This window comes from Epinephelus lanceolatus, chromosome 4 (genome assembly GCF_041903045.1).
Source record: "Epinephelus lanceolatus isolate andai-2023 chromosome 4, ASM4190304v1, whole genome shotgun sequence".
Classification (NCBI taxonomy): Eukaryota; Metazoa; Chordata; class Actinopteri; order Perciformes; family Serranidae; genus Epinephelus; species Epinephelus lanceolatus.
In genome coordinates, this window is record NC_135737.1 from 29,863,571 (window position 1) to 29,888,738 (window position 25,168).

Here is a 25,168-nt window from a genome sequence, read left to right on the forward strand (position 1 = left end):
TTTTGCTGGTAGCATATTAGGCTTTGCCACAACATAACCAACTCCAGATCCCTCATGGCATGCTATCCCAATCCATCAAACACAACGAGCACTGAAGACATGAGGTTTCAAACTAAACTCCTAAACAGCCCCATTGCCATACCAAAAGAATGAACAAATATGGGCGTGACGTGCTTGTTTGTGAAAAGTTAATACCAAATAACTCTCTGTTTGTGTTGCTGCCCAGAAAATTTAATGATTCTCCTGGATGGAAACGGTTTAAATACTAGAGATACTTGTGAGCGAACACGAGTGAGTATTTTTGTCAGCAGGATGGTGTATGTGGGACTGACTCAAAATAAACTACAGGGCCTGTGTTTGCTGTAATAAAAAGAACATGCCACCCAGTGCAACAGTGTGGCTGAATGATGTGTTTTTAATAGTGTTTGGAAAGCAATGGAGGTCTACGGCGCAGTGGAAAACAGACAATGCTTGTTAGTACGATCAGTTCGTCCTTGGCTTTGGCTTACATGCTAATTGTTGAAAATAAGAACAATTTGAACATTGCCAGACTTATAATATTAACATGAAATGACTGTATTTTGAGAGAGAAGCTGAGGGCTGTTCCTGTCACTTTAAATCAGCCAAGCTGTATGTGTGAATGCAAATGTCCGAATCAGCTGCATCGGACATTAAACAGACTTCACCCTGCCAGCTCACCAGTACAAAGTCTGTGTCATATACGATTGAGCCCATGTGTGAATAGATCAGGTAATAGTCCAGAGAATTCACAGCGAGCAAGTGGGCGTCTTGATGACATTTCTAACATGAGGCTTGTGCAAACTGGAAGAAAATAAACATCTGAGGGTAAAGAAGAAGTGCCATTTACACAAAGACAGCAACAAAAATGTCTAACTGGAGAGGAACTTCTGCTGGTATGGGCTGAAGCTGAAATCGGCAGAAAAAGTTCATGAAAAAATTACGATGGGGCTATGTCACCGTGGTATAATCTTTGTCATGTCCTGCCTCCTGCACACTCTTCCCAGAAGCCACCCCTTGCCTAAACCAAATATTTCCAGTAGGTGGGAACGCCTCTGACACAGACAATCTCCTGTTTTGTGCTACATATGTGACCAAACTGGAACCAGTCTTACTTGGGCAGGTTGCCAGAGAGGATCTTCCAAGCGTACTCTCTCAGGAATTTCTGGAAGATGGTTGTGAGGGCGATCATCGGTTCTCCGGTGCTCAGTTGGGAACACTGCACCATGCACTTCTTGTAATAGACAAAGAGGTCAGCACAGCTGGGCAGCACTGCTCCGCCCTCCTCAGTACCCGCCTTGGGTGGGCCTTGAGCTCGAAAGTCAGCCACAAACCGGTCAATCAGTTCACCCAGGTTCCTGCAGATACCCAAAAATGTATAGCCAAATCCACACAGGTTCACACACACATACACACACGGGTGGCTGGATTAGGGACACATGAAAGGAATTAAATGAACTAAATAAAAACATTTAAACATTAAAAACATGATTGGCTCCTAAATCCATTAAACAAATAAAAGGATAATATAACAGGCAGACAGAAAGCCACATGGATATATAGGGGAAAATATTCCGAGCATATCAAAACCCTGAGGACTACAGTAAACAGGTCCACAGTCAGTTGGTGTGGCCCAATCTTACTGAATCTTGGAACTAAAGCCAAAGACAAAACAAGCAGGCCACTGTTCTCTCCCGCTATGTCCCACTGAGGACAGGCTGATCTGGCTGTTGCCTGTTTAAGGGCTTTGGACTGAGCTGAAATGAGGTTGTAGCTGCAGAATAGGTCAATCCTGTTCCCTTGGACAGACAAACAGCATTTAACGGTCCAGAGAGCCAAGAGCCAGAAGCTGCATGCAAGCACAGCAGTCCCAGAACCGTGTTCAGTTTCAGGAGCGATCACCATGACGGGGGGAGGGGAGGGATGGAGAAGTGAAGGATGGTGGTAGAAGAGGGAGGAAAACAGAAAGACTGTAAGAATAAAAGAAATAAAAGACAAGAGATTGGGATGAAGAGAGGAATGAAACAAAAACCACACAGATAGAAGGAGAGCGGAGAAGGGGTACCACAAAGAAAAAAAAATAAAGAGGTGGGAATGAAAATAGGCAGATCTGCTGTGGCAGCACTTATTCAACCTCCTTCTCTGTTTCTCTCAGCGTCTGTGGTTGTGTAGCTAATGGGAAACATTTCTGCCACAGTGGAGACAGAGGCATGTACAGGAACAAGAGATGGAAAGACAGAAGAGGCAGGGAAGTAGAATGGGAGGTGGGGGATCTGATTGATGAGTGGGCAATGGAAAAAGGACGCATGTGCCAGCTTTAAACACAACCTGCTCCCGATCTCGCGTCTGTATACCCCGACCCAATTTGGTCTCATCTGCTTGTGTGAGTGTGTGTTGCTCACTTGTCTTGGGATTCTATGTAGACGTATAGATGAGGCTCAAAGCACTTGGAGACAATGCCGTGGAAAGGGTTGTCCGGAGCTTTTGGCTTCCTGGGCTGAAAGAATGGAGGGAAAATGAGGAATGAGTGAAATAACAGGTTTTGGTTGCAGCTCCTCTAAGAGCCAATCAGTGAGTTTATGTTTTGCCTCCAGCTCAGCAAGCAAAGGTTAACGTCAAAACACTGAACACAGTTTTCAAAGGTGGTGTTACATGTTTGAGATAGTGATTTGCTTACCATGCATGAAATACATTCAGCTCCTACTTTATCAGCTCCACCTCACTAAAACTTACGCAGTCCAATACACCAGTCCTGCAACTGATCTTACTTTCATGAATGTTATTATTTGTTGAAACTTTTAAAGAGGTGTCGATTCAACTTTTGATCATCTGGAGGCTGCAGTTTGTGGTGCTGTTGAACCATGTTGTTTTACACTGAGAGAGTACAGCGTATACTGCTTATAGTGATCATGTTTACAATAAGGGATGTACATTATATATCGGTCCGATAAATTATTGGCCGATAAAGGGACATTTTACTTATTATGCATTATTAAGATAATTAAAATTATAGCCGATAAATAGCGCTGATGATACAAAGCCAGACTGCTTTCGTCTGAGCAAAACATGTTGCGGTGTAGCCGTCTTTCACAGTTCCAGAGGAAGACAACAGGATAACGCCAAGGGTCTGATCTCTGACCGCTGAACGGTTAGACACAGCGCTGGAGGACTGTCTCCAGAGTGTTAGCACAAGCTAATTAGCAGCAGCGGCTCACATCCCGCACCAAGCTTTTAAAAAGTTCGACTCTGTTGTTAAACTTATAAATAACCGCTAGCCATGTGATGCTACAGTTAGCGATTATTTCTATCATTACCTCTCTGGCTGTGTGAGAGTGAGACATAGCTACTTGTTTGTCCGAGTTGTGTTTCAATGTGTGAGGTGAATCAAAAGTGCAGCACTATTCTCCTTGGTAGTTGTAGGCTAGTCTATCGTGGGATGGTGAGACGGTGCATGGGTGTGTTTCATAATTTCCCTCTCTCTTATCGTCAACCATTAGTTAATACAGATTAAAAGTAATTTTACTTTCACATCCTTGTATTTATTAGATTCATCTGTAGTGTAGGGTGATATGGGGGCAGGGGTGTTGAAAGTAGACCTAATGTTGGCAGGTATGGAAGAGATGTCAGGTTCATTTGGTTAGGTCAGGATTATGGAGTAGGCCGTTCTTACCCCCAGGTGTACATAAACTAGAGGTTACACACTACTCTTTAAAACACAAAAATGTGAAATTATCGGTTATCATATCAGTCAACAGCCATGGCAAGCAGGTAATTGACGATTATCAGTATCAGCTGAAAAAATCCATGTCGGAACATCCCTAGTTAAAATGATCAACTGTTCACATGGCTCAAAAAGCTTTAGACAGAATTATTCCTGTACAAAAGCTGTCTAAATAATTTGCTTATGGTAATCAAGTAGTCTGCTTACATTGACCATTTTTGATCTTTTCATACATGATAACATATGAATTTTTTTAAACTATGGTAATTCTCTTTCTATTACCCATCTGCTTTTGGCTGGCTACCTGAGACTGGTGATGTGTTAACACTGAAATGATGAAGGAAAAAGAAAGTCATTTTCTCTCACTGACAAAATTTGTCTCCTCAAAGCTTATACCTCATAGTCATTACTGCCAGTGATGAGATAGAAAATGAATGTGCACAGGGGGAAGCAACCTGTGAGCCATTCTCGTCAAGTGGATTGAAAAATGCCCGGTCACGTAATGCCCAGGAAATGAAGCAGCTGTACTGTGTATTCCAACAGTCAAGAAAATGAAGTAAATAGCAGAGCTGTCCATTGCATTAGTTTATATTCATGTAATAAATATACAAATGGCAACACTGTAAGATTTTCACTCATATTCCACAAGACAATCTAAGGACTTTTGTCTTCTGTACTGTCGAACTTCCCTTAATCAAAATTCACTGAAATACACAGGACCATCTCACTGGAACAACCTACTACCATCACGACAACCAACATCTACATTATTGTTATTATGGATTCCTTTGTAATACATCTTAGCTTGTATATATAGCTACTAAAAAAGCCTAAAATGGCGTGCGCCAAAAAATATTCGACAGTTTCTACAATCAGGCTTCCACCTCATCCTCTGTTTCACCAATTTCCTGTCTCCAGAATGTCTGTGAGCATGGGTCAAAGTTTGTCCCGTAAAGTCTGTCTTCATAGAGATCACAACTTTTCCATGGGAAGTGATGCACACTTGTTTCAGGCCTTGTTTTGTGCGTATGCAATGTTTTTAAATGAGACCCCAGATCAATTGAAGCAGTTTCCTCTGTATTTCTAACCTCATTGTTCAGCCCTCAGGGCTGTTATATTGTTTTATTGGAGTGGAGCAGTTTGACCTAGGTGTACCTAACATCCTTCAGCCAAGAGTAAGAGTCTATCAGATAAGATTCTTGTGTTCAAACTACTGCCACATAAGCACATGGTGGTAAGTGGAGGTAGTACATGGGAGAGTATTTAAATCAGGCTGCTACACCACTGCTCAACCTGCCACAAAAAAAGGCAGTCAGAGCTTTAGAAAGAAATCCAAAAGAAAATCTATTTGACCTACAGACAGCTCCACATCAGGGGAAACGACATCTGAATGTCCCTTCATGTTACAGAACAGGTCATCTGGGGTCATTCCAGGTCAACTCACCTTAGCCAGGTCCTCGTCCTTATCTGTGCCCACATCCTCACCTGCCTCATCCTCCAGGAAGGGGTTAGTTGGGTCCAGAGGGCTCTCTGGCCTCTTCTGCTATAAAAGCACAGATAAAACACGAGTCTTGTTTCTGTTGCTCAGCTGTTAGAGCATCATTAGAGGTCTGAATGCCACTACGAAATTCCATGCGAACAGTTTCTGTAATCATCAAAAACTCTTTTAAATATGATCCAGGTTTCAGCACTTTCGTCAGTGTTTATGTAGAACATTTCATGAGAGACTTTGGTAAAACTGCACCTCCAATTATAAAATTCCACTCAACCAAATCCCTGATTAAATTACAGAACCCAACAGGCGTGAGTGTAAACTGAGCTGAGGACAAAGGGCCTCTGACGAGCCCAAATATTATCAGTTCTGAACAAGCTTGGCCTAGTTGTGCCCCCAACAAAATAATAATCAGAATCCTTCCATTCTCTGTGTATCGCTTCCACCTCCACATGCCAACATGACCTGGATTAAGAGGTTATTTCAGGCTGTGGCACAAAGAATGCTGTTCGTGTGTGTGTGAGTGAGGAACACAACAAAATATGATTGTAATTATGGTACAAACAAAAGATATTTTGCCAATATTTTTTGCCTTAATAGGACCAATCTGCACGCTGCCATTCTGCTAACACAACACTAAAAGTATTTCAGCCAAGCCCCAAGGAACAGTGCCGGGCTTTAAAGCCAGTTTTACAGAGTAGCCAAACATGGAATCACGATGTCAGGGTCCAATACTTGAAACAGTGGGGCCCAAAAACTTTTTCCTATAGACTTACACTGGGAAAGAGATGTATATAAATCAGTAGATACAATTTTTTTGAGCATCACAATGCCCTTGAACTGACTTGTTTTGACTTGCTGCATCGGGGCTTGATCCATTCAGCCTGATAACATTTGGAAAGACCAGAGAAGTTGAATGACTAAATCATTTTATGCCCATTCATGTTAGTTAAACAGGAAGTTAGCCGCTCAGCTGCGCTTGGCTGTGCTCAAATGTGCTCAGCCAGGCTCAGCCGCCATAATTCCCTTCTCCACTTGCTCTAAGGGCCACTACAGTGTAGAAAATCTGGTAATTTCATGCTGCAGATATTAAGCTTTTTGGGCTTTATGCGCCACTGAGCAACTTTCATAGGAATAAATGAAGCTCCACTTTCAACGTTGTATCCAGTTCTTTTTATACATCCATGATTTCAACAGGTGGTATGGTCTCGTTGGAGAAAAGTGTATACACATACAGACTGGAGCCTATCCCAGCTGACACTGGGTGAGAGGCAGGGTACACCCTGGACAGGTCACCAGACAATCACAGGGCTGACACATAGAAACAGACAACCATTCACACTCACATTTACACCTATGGACAATTTAGAGTCACCAATTAACCTGCATGTCTTTGGACTGTGGGAGGAAGCTGGAGTACCTGGAGAAAACCCACACAGGGAGAACATGCAAAGTCCGCACCTAACGGCTCCCCCACCCTGGGTTCGAACAAGGAGTCCTCTTGCTGTGAGGCAACAATGCTTAACACTGCACCAATTACAATAGCTGACTGAATTTTCTGTGTTCAGCTTGAATAATTTGAAGCAGCTGGAGTAAACAGTCAATAGACACGTATGTTTTGTTTGTCTGTGTATGCTGTTCTTACTCCGGGTGTGTCGGTCAAGGTGCATCCTGTGAAGCGTTTGGCCAGAAGTCCCTCGAAGTTTGTGGTCCTCTGAATAGCAAACAGAAGCAGCTTCACTTCAATCTCCTTAGCCCGTGTACGCATGACTTTGGCGAGCTCCACCCTTACAAACACACAAGAAAAAAACAGACATAGCATCAGTTTGAGTGTATTACCTCTAATTTCTTTGCTTTTACATCCCAAAATGTGTCCAATAATCTGTCTTAGTGAATAATTGTTACATAATTGTCCTTTTAGCAAAAACATGTCTTGTCAGGCTTTTCTCAAATGCTACTTCTTTGATTTTTGCCAGATGTTTTTTTATTGTCAGCTGCAGCGCGGGAGTAACACACAAACAGTGCCCACTTTTTCTTCCCTCATGTAGCTGAGGGGAAAAGACTGAGAAGTGTGGACACTAGGTCACTGCTCATGTAGGCCACCTACGTCAACAGCACCGAAAGCCAAATCACAGAGTCACGTCAGGCACGCCACACCAGTGTGGTTCATTTCATGATGCAGAAAAGTCCCACAACCAATTTCTCAATTTCTGCCTTTTGAATTTAATTACATTTAATTTATTTTCTTTTCTTGGGGGACAAAACGCAGCATAAAATATTCACTGAATAGGGTAAAGCCACAAACCATAAACCTCATAGTATAAGATCATTTGTAATGCTTGGTCCTTGATGGGTTTTTATGCTAAATGTTGTGGTGTGTGTTTACCTGGTGATGTGGCAGAACTCCACAGCAATACGCTCCGTCATGCACCACTCCTCAGGAAACATGCGTCCATACTTCTCCTCATAGTCCACCAGCTGCCGTTTGATCCAGGCATAGCGCCGATCGATCTTGTCTAGCCATGCAACCTGAGCAACAGGGTATGATACTTTTTCATTCATACCTAAACACCACCCTTTTTAAATTAGGTATTTACTACAATTTAATATGATATCACACATTATGAAATTAATTCTTACTCACATCTTGGTTTTCCTGGAATAACACCAGGTACTCTGATAGGTGCTGTCTGATGAACTTTTTGATGATCTCCTGTTTGATGCGTGGATCCAGCACGTTGGCCACCTGGCAGGCATCTCTCAACACATTGCTAGGACCACCTGGTCTCTGAATCGGTATTGACATAAAAGTTTGACCTTAAGTTTTGTACAGATGGGAACGAGACAAGAACATTGTTTAAACAGAGGTGATCTGAGATTTTTTTTTCTGAAAAATATATTCACCTTGGAACCTTGAGAGGGAAAGGATTCTTCAAAATCTGCAAGGATCTGAGTCCCCAACTCGCTCTGTGCTGCCTTTACTCTGGAAAGGACAAAAACCAATGATTAATTACAAATCTATTATTTATTGTTTCCTCATTCAAACAACAGTGGCACTTTCACGTGGAAGCCTTCAGATTTTAGCCTCCTTTAAAGATTGAAAATTCTAGCTCTGTAGTCACTCTGGCAAACACTTTTTATGGCTAACAGCCAGTTTAAAGATACCTAGTTTTATTATTGTCGAAGGACCACAGAGAAATACACTATTTACAAGTTAGTACCTGGAAAACCTCAAGACCAGTGATGTAGCTGAAGTGTCATAGCACACACATCACAAAAATTGCTATTGTAAAATATTACGAAAACTCCAAACCTGGTAGAGAAGTGTTTATATAATGGGGTTATATTCAAAGGGGAAGAGACCACCTAAACTAAGGATTCCAGTGTTATTCCCATGGCCTTGGAAAGTTCAATCAATATTTGTGAACATGAGCTACTCTCTCTCAAAGCCAGAAACCAGAGAAGTAAGTCTCAAACTTGTGATGTCATCAGGTGTGAAGTCAGGAGCTGCTCGATAGACAATGAATGGGAGCCTGATTTTGAAGTGCTCTCAGTTATAAAACAGAAAATGTACCCAAATATTCAGAACATTCCCCAGAGTCACCTAAAACATCTTTCCAGAATTCATTGTCTATGGAGCACCTCCAGACTTTATACCCTATGACATCATAAATGTGAGTTTTAGCACTCTAAGTTTTAGATTTGGGAGAGTATTTCATGTTTACTAATATTTTTAGACTGTCTTAGACCATGAGAATAACATGTATGAATTTTATAAATGGGTGTACTTCCCCTTTAAGACAATTTGAGCGTGTCCAGTCCTCTGTATTGGTCCGAATGCATTCAGGCCAGGTTAACCAAGGACAGCACCCAAAGCCATGACAATCGTCCAGAATAAACAGGAGTGGGTGGAGAGATTGTGTCACAGATGGATGCTAACTGAACTGGTAGCCTTCATTTCAAGCACCCGCTGTGGGCTAAATATCGAACTATCCACCTCTGTCTGGTCAGCTTCTGTCTGAGTATGAGAAATCTAATCACACACACACACACACACACACACACACACACACACACACACACAACTCTCCAGCTCCTGTTTCAGCTGTATCTCACACTGTGATAAGCTGATACCAGACACCAATCTGTCAGCAGCAGGTCTGACTGTGTCGAGCCTGTGGCTGCATTTTCTCCAGTCATTTATGTGCATACACATCGTTTACATACAATGGTGCGACACAGCCAGACATTTGGTCTCCCTGCCAGACAGAGACAGTTAGGAAAGTAAGCGATGGCAAGAATCAAGCCTTTTAAAAATAATCAGCGTTGATCCTGTTTAAAGGTGACAGCTGCACTGACCCCATTTAGCCACAGCTCAAACTACTGTCAGGACAGAAGGTCGGTATCTTTCACTGAATTAAAGACATAAAGGCAAGAGTAGAGAAATGTCAAAAGAGGCTCTAATATGCATTCAGACTAATCCTGTAGAATTTTCACATTTGTTTAAAGCTGAAATGTGCATTTCTCTTTAACCTGAAAATATCCTCTGTAGTTGTCACTACTAAAATATGAATTTAGCTAATTTATTTGCTTTATTTGTTTTTGCCTTTTATTTTTAAACACGGCACTGTCTAAATAAACATCTCCTAAATATAGTCTTCACTATCACCTACATATAAATTAATAGAATTATTTCTTTTTATCTATTTGTATATTTTATTTAATTTTATAATTGACAGAAATGTTTTACCTAAGTCTTCTCTCTAAAAAACAAAACAAAAAAAAAAACAAAAAAACAAAAAAGATTTAAAGTAGGTCTTTTTTGCTGTTTGAATTCAGAAATTAATAAAAATGCGTAGTAAGTAAGTAGTAATAGTAGTAGTAATAATAATAGTAGTAATAAGTGCCTTATTATTGTTTTTGCTATTGTTAAATTAAAGGTGCTGCAGGTAACTCTGGAGAAAAAAATCCTTTAGCTACTTTTTCCCCTGTGGCTGTAATTCTGTGATCCTTCATCCTGCCTCTATATCTCCTGTCCCCTGTTTACCTGCTACGTGTAGGATTTTGGCTGGTGTGTTACCCTGCCCACATTTCTCACAGAGAGGACTTTCTATTGCTTACTCTCTATATACTTTCTATTAACTGTTTGCAGCCAGCTGTCTGTCTCGTCTTCGTGTCTCCCCTTTCCCTCTCCTATCATCTGTTTCTCCGGCAGAGTCATTTCTTCCACGCAGCTGTTATTTGGTATGAACACGGTCTGCCACACCTCAGTCAAAACAGAACAGAAGGTCATCCTTTTTTTGTTTTTGGGGATCAGCACTGCTTTGAACTCAAACATCAACTTGGCCAATGTGTCCCAAATTGATTCTAATGTTCCTGGAAAATTAGAGTAAAAATGGAAATTTAATCAGTCAGGACTGTGGGAAACAACAGCGTAACAATGCATTTTGTTCTGTGTGTGTCTCTGTCTGTGTGTAAATCTTTGTGTGAGTGCTTGAGCACAGACTCCAGAGCAAACAAACATTCCTACATGTAGTTTTTATTAAATGTTACACTGTTAGACATGATGCAAGCATGAACAACAATCTGAAGTCCGAAATGTACTAAATGCATCTTCCACACGAGTGGAATCACATACATGGAGACGCAAACAACCCTCAGAAAATCTACGCCCCTTATCTCTCACAATGGAAGAAATTTTGGCATAATAGCGCCCTATTCAGCGAGTTTCCTTCCTGTGTGTTCCTGTGTGTGTTGTGCATGTATGTGTGTGAATATCTGCATAAACAGGATGTAATATGCAGCATACCTCCGGCCAAATACTGTAACCACTTTTCAACAGTTCAGCTGATGAGCTATGGAACATTTCAGCTGTAAGCAGAAATCAAGCTCTAAACTGGCTACTGGAAATGAGCTGCTCTTCCAGATTACCCAGCAGCCCAAGTGAGCTTGAGCAAGGCATTAAACCCCAAAGCATTAAAGAGATGCAACAATGCAGCTGATACACCCATAGAAAGTGTACCTGAGGAAAATATGTAAAGAAATAGTCTTATGCAAACATATAAGCTGTCAAAATGTGTTAGTGTGCATGTTAGTTACCTCTCAGAGAGTTGTCTGATCTGGGGTATGCCCATGTACTTGTGGAAATGCTCCAGCACGTTGACCACTCCCTGCAGAAGGTTAGCAACCTCACCGTACTGCCTTTTTCTGGTCATGGCTCTGAAACACAACACACATATGAGTAATTTCTATTATTATCTAAAGACAATATGTACCTTTACATGCTCTACGCTACGTTTGCCAAGTGATTAATGCCATGCACCTCTGTAAACAAGTGTATCATACGGGCATCAATCTAGCTGTATATTTCTCACCAGTGTCGATTCATTCCTGAGGTGAGAAAACCACCCACTCTTCTTAAAAAAGAAATACAGAAGGATATGGATACAAGAGATAAAAATGATTAAGCCTCTTGTAGGGATGGCACAGTATGTTTTTCTTTCCATCCGTCTTTAGGGTGAAATTTTAAGGGATTTTCGTCTTGTTTTGCAGTTACATCAGGATACATTAGCAGCTTTAACCCCAAGGTTTTTTTTATTTTGTCAGGCTACACGAAAACGGCAACAAAAAAATCATTAAGCTGACAGTGTGTGGGTTATATAAGGCTTGACACAAGACCTGCGTTGTAACTGGCAGCAACTAACCCAAACATTAAGCATACATATCACAACTACAGCACCACTGAACAATCCTTTAAGATTTATTTTGGTCAAATGAGCTTTGAGGATAAATTGTGAACATCTTTTGCACTGATCTGTGAAATGTGATTGTACCCACTCTAAAGAGTCAACACCCCCGGCCAACATGTGCAGGTGGTTGAGGGTGGTGATGGATGTTGTTAGGTGGCGCTTGGCATGGTCCAGCTGCTTTATGTCTCTTGTAATCTCCTTGACCTGCGCAGGAAGAGGAACAAGTCAGACAGGTCGGTCATATAGCATGGAAAAAAGGAGGAAGTAAAAGAAGGCAAATAAATCTAAATGGTTTGCTGGATGGGCCGATAGGACAAAGAAAAATATAGCAAGATGAACGACACACCCACTGGTTTGAGGAATAATTGCATCTACATGCCTCTTGAGGCCCCCCTATCCTTTGTCTACGCATCCAGCCTATTGGCCTTCCTCTGACACACAAACGTGTAACAGACAGACACATGGAAGGTCCATTACTCTGACTTTAAATAACCCTCCCCACTGTTGTCTATTGTAACAGGAGGATACAGAGTGTATCTCTCCTGATCCAGGTTCATGTCTCTGATAAGCTTCAACAAGCCACCTTTGTATTTTTACGCGTGTTTGTGTGTGTATTTGTGAGCATACCATTTGTTCAGACTTCTCCGCCTTGTCCTTAATGTCTTTGATTTTGCCAAAGAGCTGCTGGATGGCGATCTGGGCCTCTTCCAAAGCCTGCCCAAAATAAAAAGAGCAATATGAGATATACAGAGAAGACACACTGTGTAAAAAAAAAAAAAATCACTGACAGAGTGTTTGACAAAAGTGGTTTGAATGGACTCAAATTTTGGACTCAAGAAGTTTGAACACCAAAGTCCATCTCAGTCCATCACTAATCATGTCAGAATAACACCTGAAGCAGAAACAAGTGGATAAAAAATGGAAACCTTCAGATGCAACATAACCTTGACAGGAGCAAAGGGATGAGAAACTCCTCACTCAGTTTACTCGCACATACTCATTTTGACTGAGTAGACAGCTACAGAGTTTTCTATCTGTTGGCTGGTCGATCAGTGGAGCAGTGGGGAGTCAGACAGAACAGAAACAAGAAGGGTGAAGAAGTCTTCAGCTGTTTGCTGCTTCCACATGAGATGCAATACAGTTTAGGGCTTCAATGAACAAGTATTTTTATCGTTGACGATTATGTTCTTAATTAATCGATGTTCTTTGATCAGAAAATGTCAGAAAATGGTGAAAAATGTCAACGTGATAAAGCCAAAGATGATGGCCTCAAATATCTTGATTTGTCCACAACCCCACAATATTCAATTGACTATCACGGAGGAGTAAAGAAACCAAAAAATATTCACATTTAAGGAGCTGAAATCAAAGAATATTGACTTATTTTTCTTAAAAAATCATCAAATTAGCTGGTGATAATTTAATAGTTGCCAACTGATGATTAATTTATAATTTGTTGTAGCTCTAATACATTTGTGGCTTTGGATACATTCGTCTTACATCTTCATCTCTTACAAATTAGCTTTCTCTCTGTTCCTTAATACACTAAGCTGGCAGACTGCACTGGTCTGCAGTGTCCATTAATTGCAAATGAGTCAACCTAACAAATGCACATAAATCTCCCTTCTGGTGTCTGTTTCAAATATCCAAAATTAAATGAAAGGGACAGTCTGGATTTCCTTTTATCCCCAAATTCATGAACAGAGAATGTGGAAACTCTGTCAGCAGCTGATGGTAAATTGATTAGTTTCTTACTCTGCTTTTAATCAAAATGTATCATCCCATAAAATAAAAAAATCTACTTCCCTTTAAATTTCCTTTAGAAAAAAATATGCTACACTAGTAATACTTTGTTGTGAGAAGCAGGGCGGTGTGTGGAATAACTGTGCCTCAGTTGTGGTGTGCCAGTCTGGGTCAAATTTCCAGGGATATTTCCTTGTCCACACTCACCACTGGCTTTGGTCCATGTGAAAAAATATCCTGCTTATGCCTGTTCCCAGTTCTGGAAAACAGACTAATTGGTCGTCTAATTGGCGAGCTATCTAGATATCTGACATTGATAGGTCTTAGTTCGACACACGAGCCATAAGGCTAATCTCCACATAAAGGCTGTCACTATAAAGGCTAAAGAGATTATTAGCAGTTTTAACAGCCTATAAAGCCAGACCGGATTAGATAACATTAGACAGTTACAATCGTAAGATAGTTAACGTGCTATTCTAATATTTCCCCATCATCTGACATGGCAGCTGTTCTTTGATGGTCCTAAACAGAGATTGTGCTCCGACATCTGATGCCAAGGTAATTGGCTTCACTTGGCCCGATGCTGTGACACAACTTTGACTCTCCTCAGATTCACACACACACGCACTAAAGGAATGCTAACAGCCGGCACCAGCTGTGCAAGGAATTTACCACTTTTACAAGCACCTTTAAGAAACATGGAGTGAGCAAACACACAAAAACTGTGCACATGCACACACACACACACAAACATAAACACAGCTTGCACTGACAGCAGAGGATTCATTTTCCTTCCTGAGTGAAGCCAAAGACCAGCACATGGTGACAGTATGGTGGACACACAGTTAAAGTCAGGACGACACGATATGACCAGTAGGTCTGTCACAATAACTACTTTTATTGGACGATATATTGTCGCAGAAATAATTGCGGAAACAATTTTATCGTGATTTTAAAGGAATACTTCAGCTGCAAAATTACCATCTGTATATCAGTTACTCAACCTGTGTTACGTTGAATGTGTAAAGAAAACTTCTTTTTTAACGCATGCCTTCACGGTGAATGGAGAATCCAAAAAAAGGCCGCCATTCTTCATGAACTGAAGTAAATATGGTCCACATTTCACAACAGCAAAACTATACCAAAACATCTTTTTAAAAACTCTCACACAACTCCTGCAGTATAATCAAAGTCTCATTTACCCAGTTGTATGGTTGGTGCTCCCCAAGCACATGCATGTTTGCCAAAACATTATGATTTAAAGCATGTTGGTACAAACAGTATAATGCAAAGCCAAGCAGCGTGCCTGCTCAAGCAATCCTCATACGCACACGCATGCTCAGGCAAGCTACTCATTTAGCCAAAGTGTTTTAAATCATAATGTTTTAGTGAAAATGTGTTTGGGAAGTACTGTGCATACAACTGGGAAAAAAAACAGACTCGGTGCGGGCCTCCTTTCACACAAATTCCCGAAGAATGTTAAACTTTTTTGAATTCCACAATCCACCATAGAGGCATGCAAGAAAAGTTTTCTTCCCAAATCCAACGTAACACACAATTAGTATTTGAAATACAAATGGTCATTTTGTCAGTGAAGTATTCTTTTGGAGCATTTCATGCTACTGATATAGTAATAATATAATGACATAATAATGCAAGTACACCCTTTAATAGTAACAGCAAACCATGTTTCAGCAGTTTTTTGCGGCTCCACATCTTATAATGTCAGGGAAAACCCTGCTGTTTCATCTGGTGCCATGTCAGCTAAAATGTTCATGACATTCTTATGTGAACACAGATGCATGTAGATATTCTTCTATTTAAGGACACGACCTTTTTGCTTAAGGCTGTCGCAGTAACCGCAATATTGCAATACCACCCTATTAACAAGCCATCCACATGGGATGGCAAGCAACTGCCACAACCACTATGGTCATGTTTCTTTTTTTTCATAGAAGCTTAAGTATTAACATTTTTGTCTGGTCATTGAGAGATGAAAAACTTTGTGTAAGATGCTACAGTTGCTTGCCACTTTTTCACCCAGCCGTCTAATCACAGTGGAAGAGGGGCGGGACAAACACTACAAAGTTCGTCACATCGCTGAACAATACCAACAGTGGAGGAGAAATTAATACTGAACCAACACTGACTGGCAGGTCCCTACGTGCTTCAGCCCTCCCTTCATGCCGAGCAAGTACTCCACCTTGTGCTGACATTTTTACTTCCGTGGATATTCTGTATCATAGAAACCAAAGCTTTTTTCGCAAAAAGAAAGCTGTGCCCTTATCGTGCCTCACTGCCCTTCTGTGTTATGCATTTAATGGTGAACAAGTATTTAATTTCTTTTAAAACTGTGTCATCTTTGTCATTAAAAAAGCAGCAATATAACTAATAATAGCGATAATACCACATTTTGCAACGTTGAGCCACCCTTCATCACCGCAAGGGAAATTCCTTCACCACTACAGCCCTACTTCTGCTAACTTCGATATGTTGATGACATAATCATTGTGAGGGGCCTAATGAAACCTGCATGGGGATTTTTAACCTGAATGCACTTAAACTAAGATAAAACTTCATCTGCTGTGTGTTATATGACTAGGTTGCGACAGTCTGCTGCAGAGGCTGGACAGAGAGGAACTCTTCTTTAATCAAGACGAACAAAAGCTGACTGGCTCGCACACATCCGTCTTTCTTGTTATGCTTCAAACAACTCTATGGTTGTTGGATGATTGGATAAATGAATTGGAGAACTGCAGGCAGGTTATGTGATTACTCTTTTATCTAAAGGTGTGGAGGAAGGGAGGGCCACTGAATCTTTAAAGAGGCTCCCTGGAGGAGTTCTTGAGCAAACAAAGTGCACGCAGAAGAGGCCAGAACCTCCAAGGCTGCAAATCAGCTGAGTCTATCTGGCCGGCTTCCTAGCGCTCATTTCCTGTATTTAGCCTTGAGGAAAGCAGAGAGAGACCACTGCCCAGCAGGCGCCTCCATGCCCGAGATGTTATCTGCTCTCACACAAACACGCACAGGCAAACATGCACACCAGTGCATCCCTAACGTGCAATAAGCAGCACAGGTTCCAAGGCACACAAAGGAAGTTTAAAAAAGGGGCTTGGGTGCACTTCACTGCTCCCTCTGACAGACATCAGTGTAGCTTTCTGAAGTACGGGGAATATTAAATGCTACTTCTGAGTTTAATGCCAAATACAATAAATCTGATCAACCAAACAGGATCATTTTAACAGTTGGATCACTGCCTCAGCACAATGCCTCATGTAAACATTTTAGGGAGACAGTTTATAGGGAAGAGTGTTTCACTTAACAGAGAAAAGAATCTGATGAAATGCTTTGTATGGAATCACTCCAAACGCTAACACAATTGGTTTGTCATAATTAAACCTGACAGTAAATAATACCCAAAGCACGACTTCAAAATGCACATTATAAATAGCAATACACTATGATGCTGCTGCTGCTGCTACTGCGCATCGCCTCGATTGTCTAATTTTCCTTTCAAAAAGCAATACAACGTTTTGGCAAAGTCAATGTTGTAGTCAGATTTAATAGGATATACTTATTAAGTCACCACACATAAATGAAGTGCAAGCTAAAAGACTCTGCAGAGAGCGACCCTGATTTTAAGAAATACAAATGCAGAAAACAGAAAGTTAAAACACTAAGACAGAAAAAAGAAAGTTTTAAACAGAGCTCTGAGAGGATGAAAGCAGGGAAGCTTAAACAAACTGTGGGCAGCCTTTTATGAGTTAACCTTAAATATTTACATTAATGCTGTTTCTATACCGCCCGACACTATCTTCTAATGCAGCCCTCTCTATACCAAAGTGGACAAGACTGCACACACACACGCACACACACAGAAAGACAAACACAAATGCCAGGTTGCAGACCATGCAAGCAGCAAGCAAGCACACTCTCACTATGAGTGTGTGCATGTGTGTGCAACTTAATGTGAAAGGCGTAACTAGTAACAAATGTTTGGTCTCACTGATGAGATTCTTCAACACAGACATCAACTTATAGATGCCATCCAAACTGCATTTACGCCCTTTATTCTAATAAAAAGAAAGAAGAATAAATGCTTAACAACCCGTCATTAGTGCTGTGATACTGAGCTGACTACGGAGCAGGTGTGCATACGGTATTCACATCACCCTCACAACAGGCGGGCTGGAACATCGTGCAACATCGTGTGCGGTAGGAAACTCTTCACTGGCAGATTACAACCAGATACAGATATCTTGTGTGTATGTGAGTAGAGTTGTGAACATCACCACATTGGATTCTACCAGTGGTGGAGCAGGAGGTGGCTTCTGGGGCTCCAGTCCCACATGCTTTCTCAAAAGCCCCAATTGTTTTAGGATTTTAGGATAACTTAAACTGTGTTTCATTTTCTCTCAGTCTTTCTGAGTGAACTAGAAAATCAGTGAAGCCAGTGTTTATTACTTCCCTATTAGTGATGCTGTTTAATTCAATTTTTTGTGTCTTTTTAGTTGGTAGGAGTGAAAATGAGTCATCCTAAACAGTTGTTGTGTTACAGTTTCAGAATGATGAAGACTTTTGGAGAACTACTGGATACAAAACAGGATGTAGGCTCTACAGTAGGGGTGTCATCTCGTTCACGATAATACCAATATAGTTTTTAAAATCCTATGCAAAATTCACATCATGACACTCGCAATATTTAGACTTGTTGACATACTGACATCCTACTGTTAACCACGGCAACAAGAAGCATGGCTGAAAGCGAAATTATTCCAAAAAGAGGAGCAGCTTCGGTAGTGTGGAATTACCTATGACGCCCTGAATGTTTTATGAAAAGCCCCGGACTTCTCAGACTCTTTTAGCAAAGTTACCACTCAGAGGGAACTCAGTCAGTGGCTCCTCTGGCAGCAGAACAGCATCTCTCCCTCTCCACACTCTTTGTGGTGGATTTTATTTTGTTGATCTATTAATACTGTATACAGAATCTGAATCTCACTCTGAGTTACTGCTGTTGTTAACAAACTAAAGAAATGAGAGATCATTTTAGTTTTTACTGAATATTTGAAGGAAAACTGTAAAACTACATCACTTATTTTGTTGCAATTGTGTTTTCCTAAATTAATAATAAATTGTTTTTTACTAATTTGTCATATCATCAAGAATATCGTTATCGCAAAAATACCCTGAAATACCGTGATATCATTTTAGGGCCATATCTCCCACCCCTACTCTACAGGATGGTTTTGTTTTCCTGGCAACTATTATCTTTCTCCCAAATGATGTACAGATTTTTTTTTTAGGCATTCAATTATCTTAAATGGCTGGAAAAATAATGCACACAGAAAAAAAAATCTCCCAAAGGGAACATGCCTCCTGACCCCCCTGGGTTTGGGCTGAGCCACAAATGTTTATGACGTCTGGCTCTGCCCCCTGGCCATCACAGCCAGACTGGTCAGGAGAGTCCAACAATCTGCCCTCACCTTCAGCACTGTAGGAAATTACATCGAAACATAACATGATATTTCAACCACATGAAATCATGCAGGTTAAAGGGATTAGTCTGGACTGTTAGTCTGACTGCTGTATATGAGCACAGACATAATTTCTGCTTAATGACAGAATTCATATCATTATAACTTGAATCTGTCCCTCTGCCACCAGATACCATGTCTGACAGTCAATCATACTGTCACCAATGTGCATATGCATCTGTCTAAATGTGATGCAACAGACATTAGTTGTTGTTTTTTTTTACCCATATGAAAGAAACATAAAGCTTTTCACTGCCAACTAGCACAGCCATCGACACACTAAAAATCTGCTCTATTAGACGCCAGCGTCTGACCACTGAGAGAATCACATTTCCACACTCTCAGTCCTGCAGCATATAACTGCCCGACTCCCTACAGGAAAAAAAACACACCAGAGAAATCATTCCCCAGACCTCCTCCACTTTCTCCCTCCTCCCATCTCACTCTCTCCATCCTTCTCCATAAATGTTACCATCTTAGGTTTCAACCTGGGGATTGCATTTAGCTCAGCGAGTGACTTCAATCAACAGCAGAAATGACTAAATTGCTGATGTTGTTGGTTTTGTTCTCTTGCTGTCTTTATGTTTCAGTCGCCATCTTGAAATGAACACCTCTCCATCTTTCCGTCTGCTGAAAGGATTTTCCCTCTGGAAATGTTGGAATGGCACAGTGGGGTTGGAAAAACAAACTAAAATTATTGTGTGTGACTGTATAATGTTATTGGTCTGGAGGGGATTTAGAGCGTTTCCGCTACCAAACGGTAGCTAACTGGGGAAGACGGGGCCACCGGGCCAGACACCCTGACGACAACGCACACCTAATCATGTCAACTGGTCAGAACACACACGACTCACCAGTCAGGTGTCACATTCCCTTTAAGCCACAAGTCCTTGACAGGGCGAGGACCTGGACTAAATCAGCAGGAGCTGTTCTTTTCCATCATGCTCCCGCAAGAAAAGGCAAAGACTCAAAAGACTGGGTTTAAAAGAAATCTAAGTATTTACATACGGGAATCTATTTCCCAGACGTGTTTTCCGTAAAGAGGAGTTTGAGCAGTGGGAATGGTTCTGAGTCATCTTGTCCTTTTCCATGGAAGCAGTGTGGAGAGAGGAAAGAGCGGGCGAGCGGGAAGAACATGTTTTTCTGAGTTGGGAGCAACAACTGGCACTATTCTGACTGAGTGATGCTGTTTTGAACAGCACAAGTGATAAAAAGACCTGGTGGTGTGTGTATAAAACATGCAACACTGGTTGTTAATCTCCCCCATATCCCCCATTAGGGCATGCAAGGTCTGCATACTGTGTTTCTTGATTTTCCCTGGGACCGACACATGTACCAATCACCCTTAGCAAACAGCTCTGGCTCTACCACTATCACCATAACACAATGACATCATCCAAGCACGTCTATAAGTCTGACAGCTGATGAAAAATATAACTAAACTCAAAGGACTATTTTTTTCTGGTCATGCCGCCAGAAAAGTGATCAAATTCATCGCAAAAAAAAAATCAAAGTCTATAAAGTTTGTCTACCCACTGCAGTGCGTCCCTCTATAACCTGCAACTCAACTCACCTGTCTGCCATCCTGGCCCACGTTGGTCTGGCCTCTGACCACCATCCTGATATTGTCATCCAGGCGCCTATAATATTAGACACAAAACGACAATGTGTCAGGTTACAACAGGGTACAACACAAACACAAACAAGAGTGTTACCAAGTCATTGACACAAACTCACCGGATCTTCAGACGGATCTTGTTTACCACATCGTCAATGTTAGCCAAAGACTGAGGGGAAAAGCAAAAACGGGAAATCAGGAAAACATGAGGCGACTGCTGTGTTACCTTAAATTCATCAATAAATTTAGTTTTTCTGCAAGCCTCCTCAGAAAACAGTGAACAAACTGATTTATTAATTGACTGGGGACCATGTTTCACAAAACTATTTCAAAAGATCAATTTACAAACTCTCACACAACTCTGCAGTATGATCCAAGCCTCTTCTAACCAGTCATACGCTCAGTGCTTCCCAAACTCATGAATTTTCACTATAAAACCTTAGTATTGGTGTCCGGCTTTGAAGAGAACACAGAAAAGTTGCACTTCCAGTTCAGTTTTAGATAGTGAGGTTTTAGCAAAAATGCATGTGTTTGGAAAGTCCTGAGCATCCGACTGGATAAATGAGGCTTGGATTATACTGCAAAGCTGTGTGAGAGTTTGTAAACAGATGTTTTGATATAGTTTTGTTGTTGTTAAACCCAGTCATCCCCAGTCAATCAGTAAATCAGTATGTTTGCCACTTTCCATGGAGGCATGCAAGTAAACAAAATTTTCTTCATGAATTCAAGGCAACGCAGCATGACTAATTGATATACACATGGTCCCTTCGTGGGTGACGTATTGCTTTTATGTGTTTTCTTGCTGATTGTGTATTTTACATGAACAAAAAAAACACCTCTGTACAGAAATACATACTTTATATAACTTCATGCAAGTTTGCGGAAACAAGCAGATTAGTTCGCTTTAAATTATACAGACATCTTCATGTCAAATGCAGGGCAGGTGTAACTCCTTACCTACTGATTTATTGCGCACAAAACCCAGTTAGATGAAAATGCATGCACACTAATAGGAACCATTCAATGTATATTAGCACTAACCATAGGTCTACAGTGACCCCTCATGGAGATGGAGTATACACACATGTACAGTATATGGATGATACTGTATAGTGTTTTAAGATAAAGTGCAACACAGTTATTTAGCATTCACAATACAGATACTTTTTCATGTAAGATTTTCTGATATGTCACAGTAGGAAACATACAAATGTATGTAATGAAATTAGTGATGGTTGAATTTAATTTAGCTGCTTCAGTTTTGGGGTTCTGATATTGTGCTTGCCGGCTCACTGTCACACTGTCATGACTTACTGGGTCACCTGAACAGAACAGGACCGTTGTTAATGTTACAATATACACCTATCAGCCAAAACATTAACATCACTGGCAGGTGAAGTGAATAACATCATATTTATTACAAATTTGTTACAATGCAATGTTCTGCTGGGAAACCTTGGGTCCTGGCATATATGTGGATGCCACCTGACGTGCTCCACCCCACCCAAACAAAGCTGCAGACCAAGTATGCCCCCTCATGGCAATGGCTCTCCATGATGGCAGTGCCTCACCCAGGCAGTATGACATGTCATGCTAAATGGCATACACTGCTCAGGAATGGCCAAGGGAATGTAACAAAGAACTCAACGTATCGACGTGGCCTCAAAATTCCCAAGACCCCAACCTGATCGAGCATTCTTGGGATGTGCTGTTACTCCGGAGGTTCCCCGATCCAGGGTCAGGCCTCCTTGGATTGAACTTGGCTTCGACCTTTCGTGGCATGGACACAGGACCTCTCAAATTTCCTGTGGTGTCCGGCACCCGGGCATTGTTGGAGAATCCTTTGAGTCCTGTGGGTTGTGAACTGAGGTATCAGCATGTCCCACAGATGATCAGCCAGATTGGGATTGGGTGGACACTTTGGGCTCTTTGTCAAGTTCCTCGAGCCATTCCTGAGCACTTGTTGCAGTGTAGCATGATGCATTGTCCCAGTGGTGGGGCTACTGCCATTGTGGAGTGCCACTGCCATGAGGGGGCGTCCTTGGTCTGTAACTGTGCTTGGGTGGGTGCATGTCAGGTGGCATCCACGTGAATGCCAGGACCAAAGGTTTCCCAGCAGAACATCATATTGTAACAAGATGATCAGTATAATTCACTTACTTTGTCAGTGGTTTTAATGTTGCAGCTGATCAGTGTAGGTGACACCTGTTTTTTCCTACTCTGATGAGTCAGAATGTCAGCTGAAAAAAAGTCTAGTTATTTTTATTTTCTCAGATGACCAAAAACACAAACTGTCAATCCACTTGTGTCATATGCTCCATCATATCTTAGAGAGCTCATAGTGCCATATTATCCCACCAGAACACTGCGCTCTGAGAACGCAAGGTTACTCGTGGTCCCTAAAGTCTCCAAAAGTAGATCAGGAGCCAGAGCCTTCAGCTATCAGGCTCCTCTCCTGTGGAATCATCTTCCTGTTACGGTCCGGGAGGCAGACACCGTCTCCACATTTAAGACTAGACTTAAGACTTTCCTCTTTGATAAAGCTTATAGTTAGGGCTGGCTCAGGCTTGCCCTGTACCAGCCCCTAGTTAGGCTGACTTAGGCCTAGTCTGCCAGAGGACCCCCCTATAATCCACCGGGCACCTTCTCTCCTTCTCTCTCTCTCTCGTATTCTATTACTGCATCTTGCTAACTCAGCCATTCTGGATGTCACTAACTGGGCTTCTTCTCCGGAGCCTTTGTGCTCCACTGTCTCTCAGGTTAACTGTTGACTATTGTCACACATGTATACTGCCAGATATTAATACATGCTTTCAACATATTGTACCACAGTAGCCAGAACTATAACTATAATATTATTACTTTCAATAATGTTGTTGTAAGCTACTGTCATTACCTGCATCTCTCTCTCTCTCTCTCCCTCTCTCTGTCTCATTGTGTCATGTGGATTACTGTTAATTTATTATGCTGATCTGTTCTGTATGACATCTATTGCATGTCTGTCCGTCCTGGAAGAGGGATCCCTCCTCAGTTGCTCTTCCTGAGGTTTCTACCGTTTTTTCCCCCCGTTAAAGGAGTTTTTTCGGGGGGTTTTTCTTTATCCGCTGCGAGGGTCATAAGGACAGAGGGATGTCGTATGCTGTAAAGCCCTGTGAGGCAAATTGTGATTTGTGATATTGGGCTTTATAAATAAAATTGAATTGAATTGAATTGAATATGTTGACTATCAGCTGGTCCAGACTAAAGCAGATATCAATATGCACAATGCACATCAGTGTGGCTGCAGCCTGTGTCACATCACTGTACCTGCTCTGTGGGGAACAGTGTGTTGATGTACTCCACAGCATTGAAGTCTGCTCTGTCCAGCGGGTCCTGGCTGGGGAAAACCTTGGATACAGAAGACAAACGACGGTCGGTCACAAAGTCACGGCTGACGGTGCTACACTGCATATATGATGGTGTACTGGGGTGACTTCAACATGCAAACAGGTGATGCTTTGTAACGTTGTTCAGCAGTTTCCTGTCATAACATTGGCCGGGTCATTGCTGACAACCTGCACATACACGCTGTCAAATGAGCCGTTTGTCACCAACGTTACAGATACAATCGTATCCTGACATTCACGACGACTTTCACCGAGGAGTAACGTTAAACACAGCTTTGTACACTAACGTCACACATTTTCCAGATAATATTAACATTTTACCGACATTTAAACAACCTCACACACTTGTCTAGAAGCTAAATGCTGTTTATAAAGTGGGAAAATCATCGTTTCATAGCTAGCTGTCGTCATACAGCAGTGTCACATCCAGTTAGCCTGCTAACAGCTGGTTTGTTAGCACGCGCAGCAACAGTGTTTAAAAAGCCGCAGTAGTAACGAGGTCACACGGCACCTGTTCAATGGCTAGCTGCACCTCTGGGGTCAGATGCAAAATAGCCTCCAAATCCTCAGCAAATTCAAATTCTTCCTCCTCCATCATTGTCAAAACAAAACCTCTCCGGCATACCACTTCCTGGTGAGGAGGCTTCTGGGATACCTGATGACGTTGGAGAAACGGTGCTTTCAGGGCTATCGGAAATCAGAACTTTAACTTAAACTATGGCTCATTCATTTTGTTTATTTTAATTTATTTATGTTTTTTTCCGGCTTCATTGAGATTTTTTTTAAATACAAGTCACATTTTTATAAATAATATAATAATATTTTTTATTAATAATAACAAAACAGAAAAATGCAAATGAAACAAATAAATAAAAAACTCATTTAAATTGATTCAAACATGTACACA

General features: G+C 41.4%; 1 protein-coding gene across 2 annotated transcripts in view; it reads right to left on the reverse strand.

Moving 5' to 3' along the window:
• vps53 (VPS53 subunit of GARP complex) overlaps positions 1-24,913 on the reverse strand; it is a 35,624-nt gene extending 10,711 nt beyond the window's left edge. Inside the window, exons 1-14 of one of the 2 annotated variants that reach the window (XM_033631782.2) lie at positions 24,773-24,913; positions 24,182-24,262; positions 20,995-21,044; positions 20,831-20,897; positions 12,608-12,694; positions 12,069-12,184; positions 11,331-11,450; positions 8,136-8,214; positions 7,876-8,019; positions 7,618-7,760; positions 6,877-7,018; positions 5,184-5,279; positions 2,421-2,515; positions 1,134-1,376 (exon numbers count right to left, since the gene is read on the reverse strand). In XM_033631782.2, the coding sequence (XP_033487673.1) occupies positions 1,134-1,376; positions 2,421-2,515; positions 5,184-5,279; positions 6,877-7,018; positions 7,618-7,760; positions 7,876-8,019; positions 8,136-8,214; positions 11,331-11,450; positions 12,069-12,184; positions 12,608-12,694; positions 20,831-20,897; positions 20,995-21,044; positions 24,182-24,262; positions 24,773-24,859 (1,550 nt within the window). In that variant the 5' untranslated portion in view covers positions 24,860-24,913. Of the gene's footprint in view, positions 1-1,133; positions 1,377-2,420; positions 2,516-5,183; positions 5,283-6,876; positions 7,019-7,617; positions 7,761-7,875; positions 8,020-8,135; positions 8,215-11,330; positions 11,451-12,068; positions 12,185-12,607; positions 12,695-20,830; positions 20,898-20,994; positions 21,045-24,181; positions 24,263-24,772 lie in introns of both variants that reach the window. The other variant, XM_033631781.2, reaches the window with a different exon arrangement.
• Between the last annotated feature and the right edge of the window lie 255 nt (positions 24,914-25,168).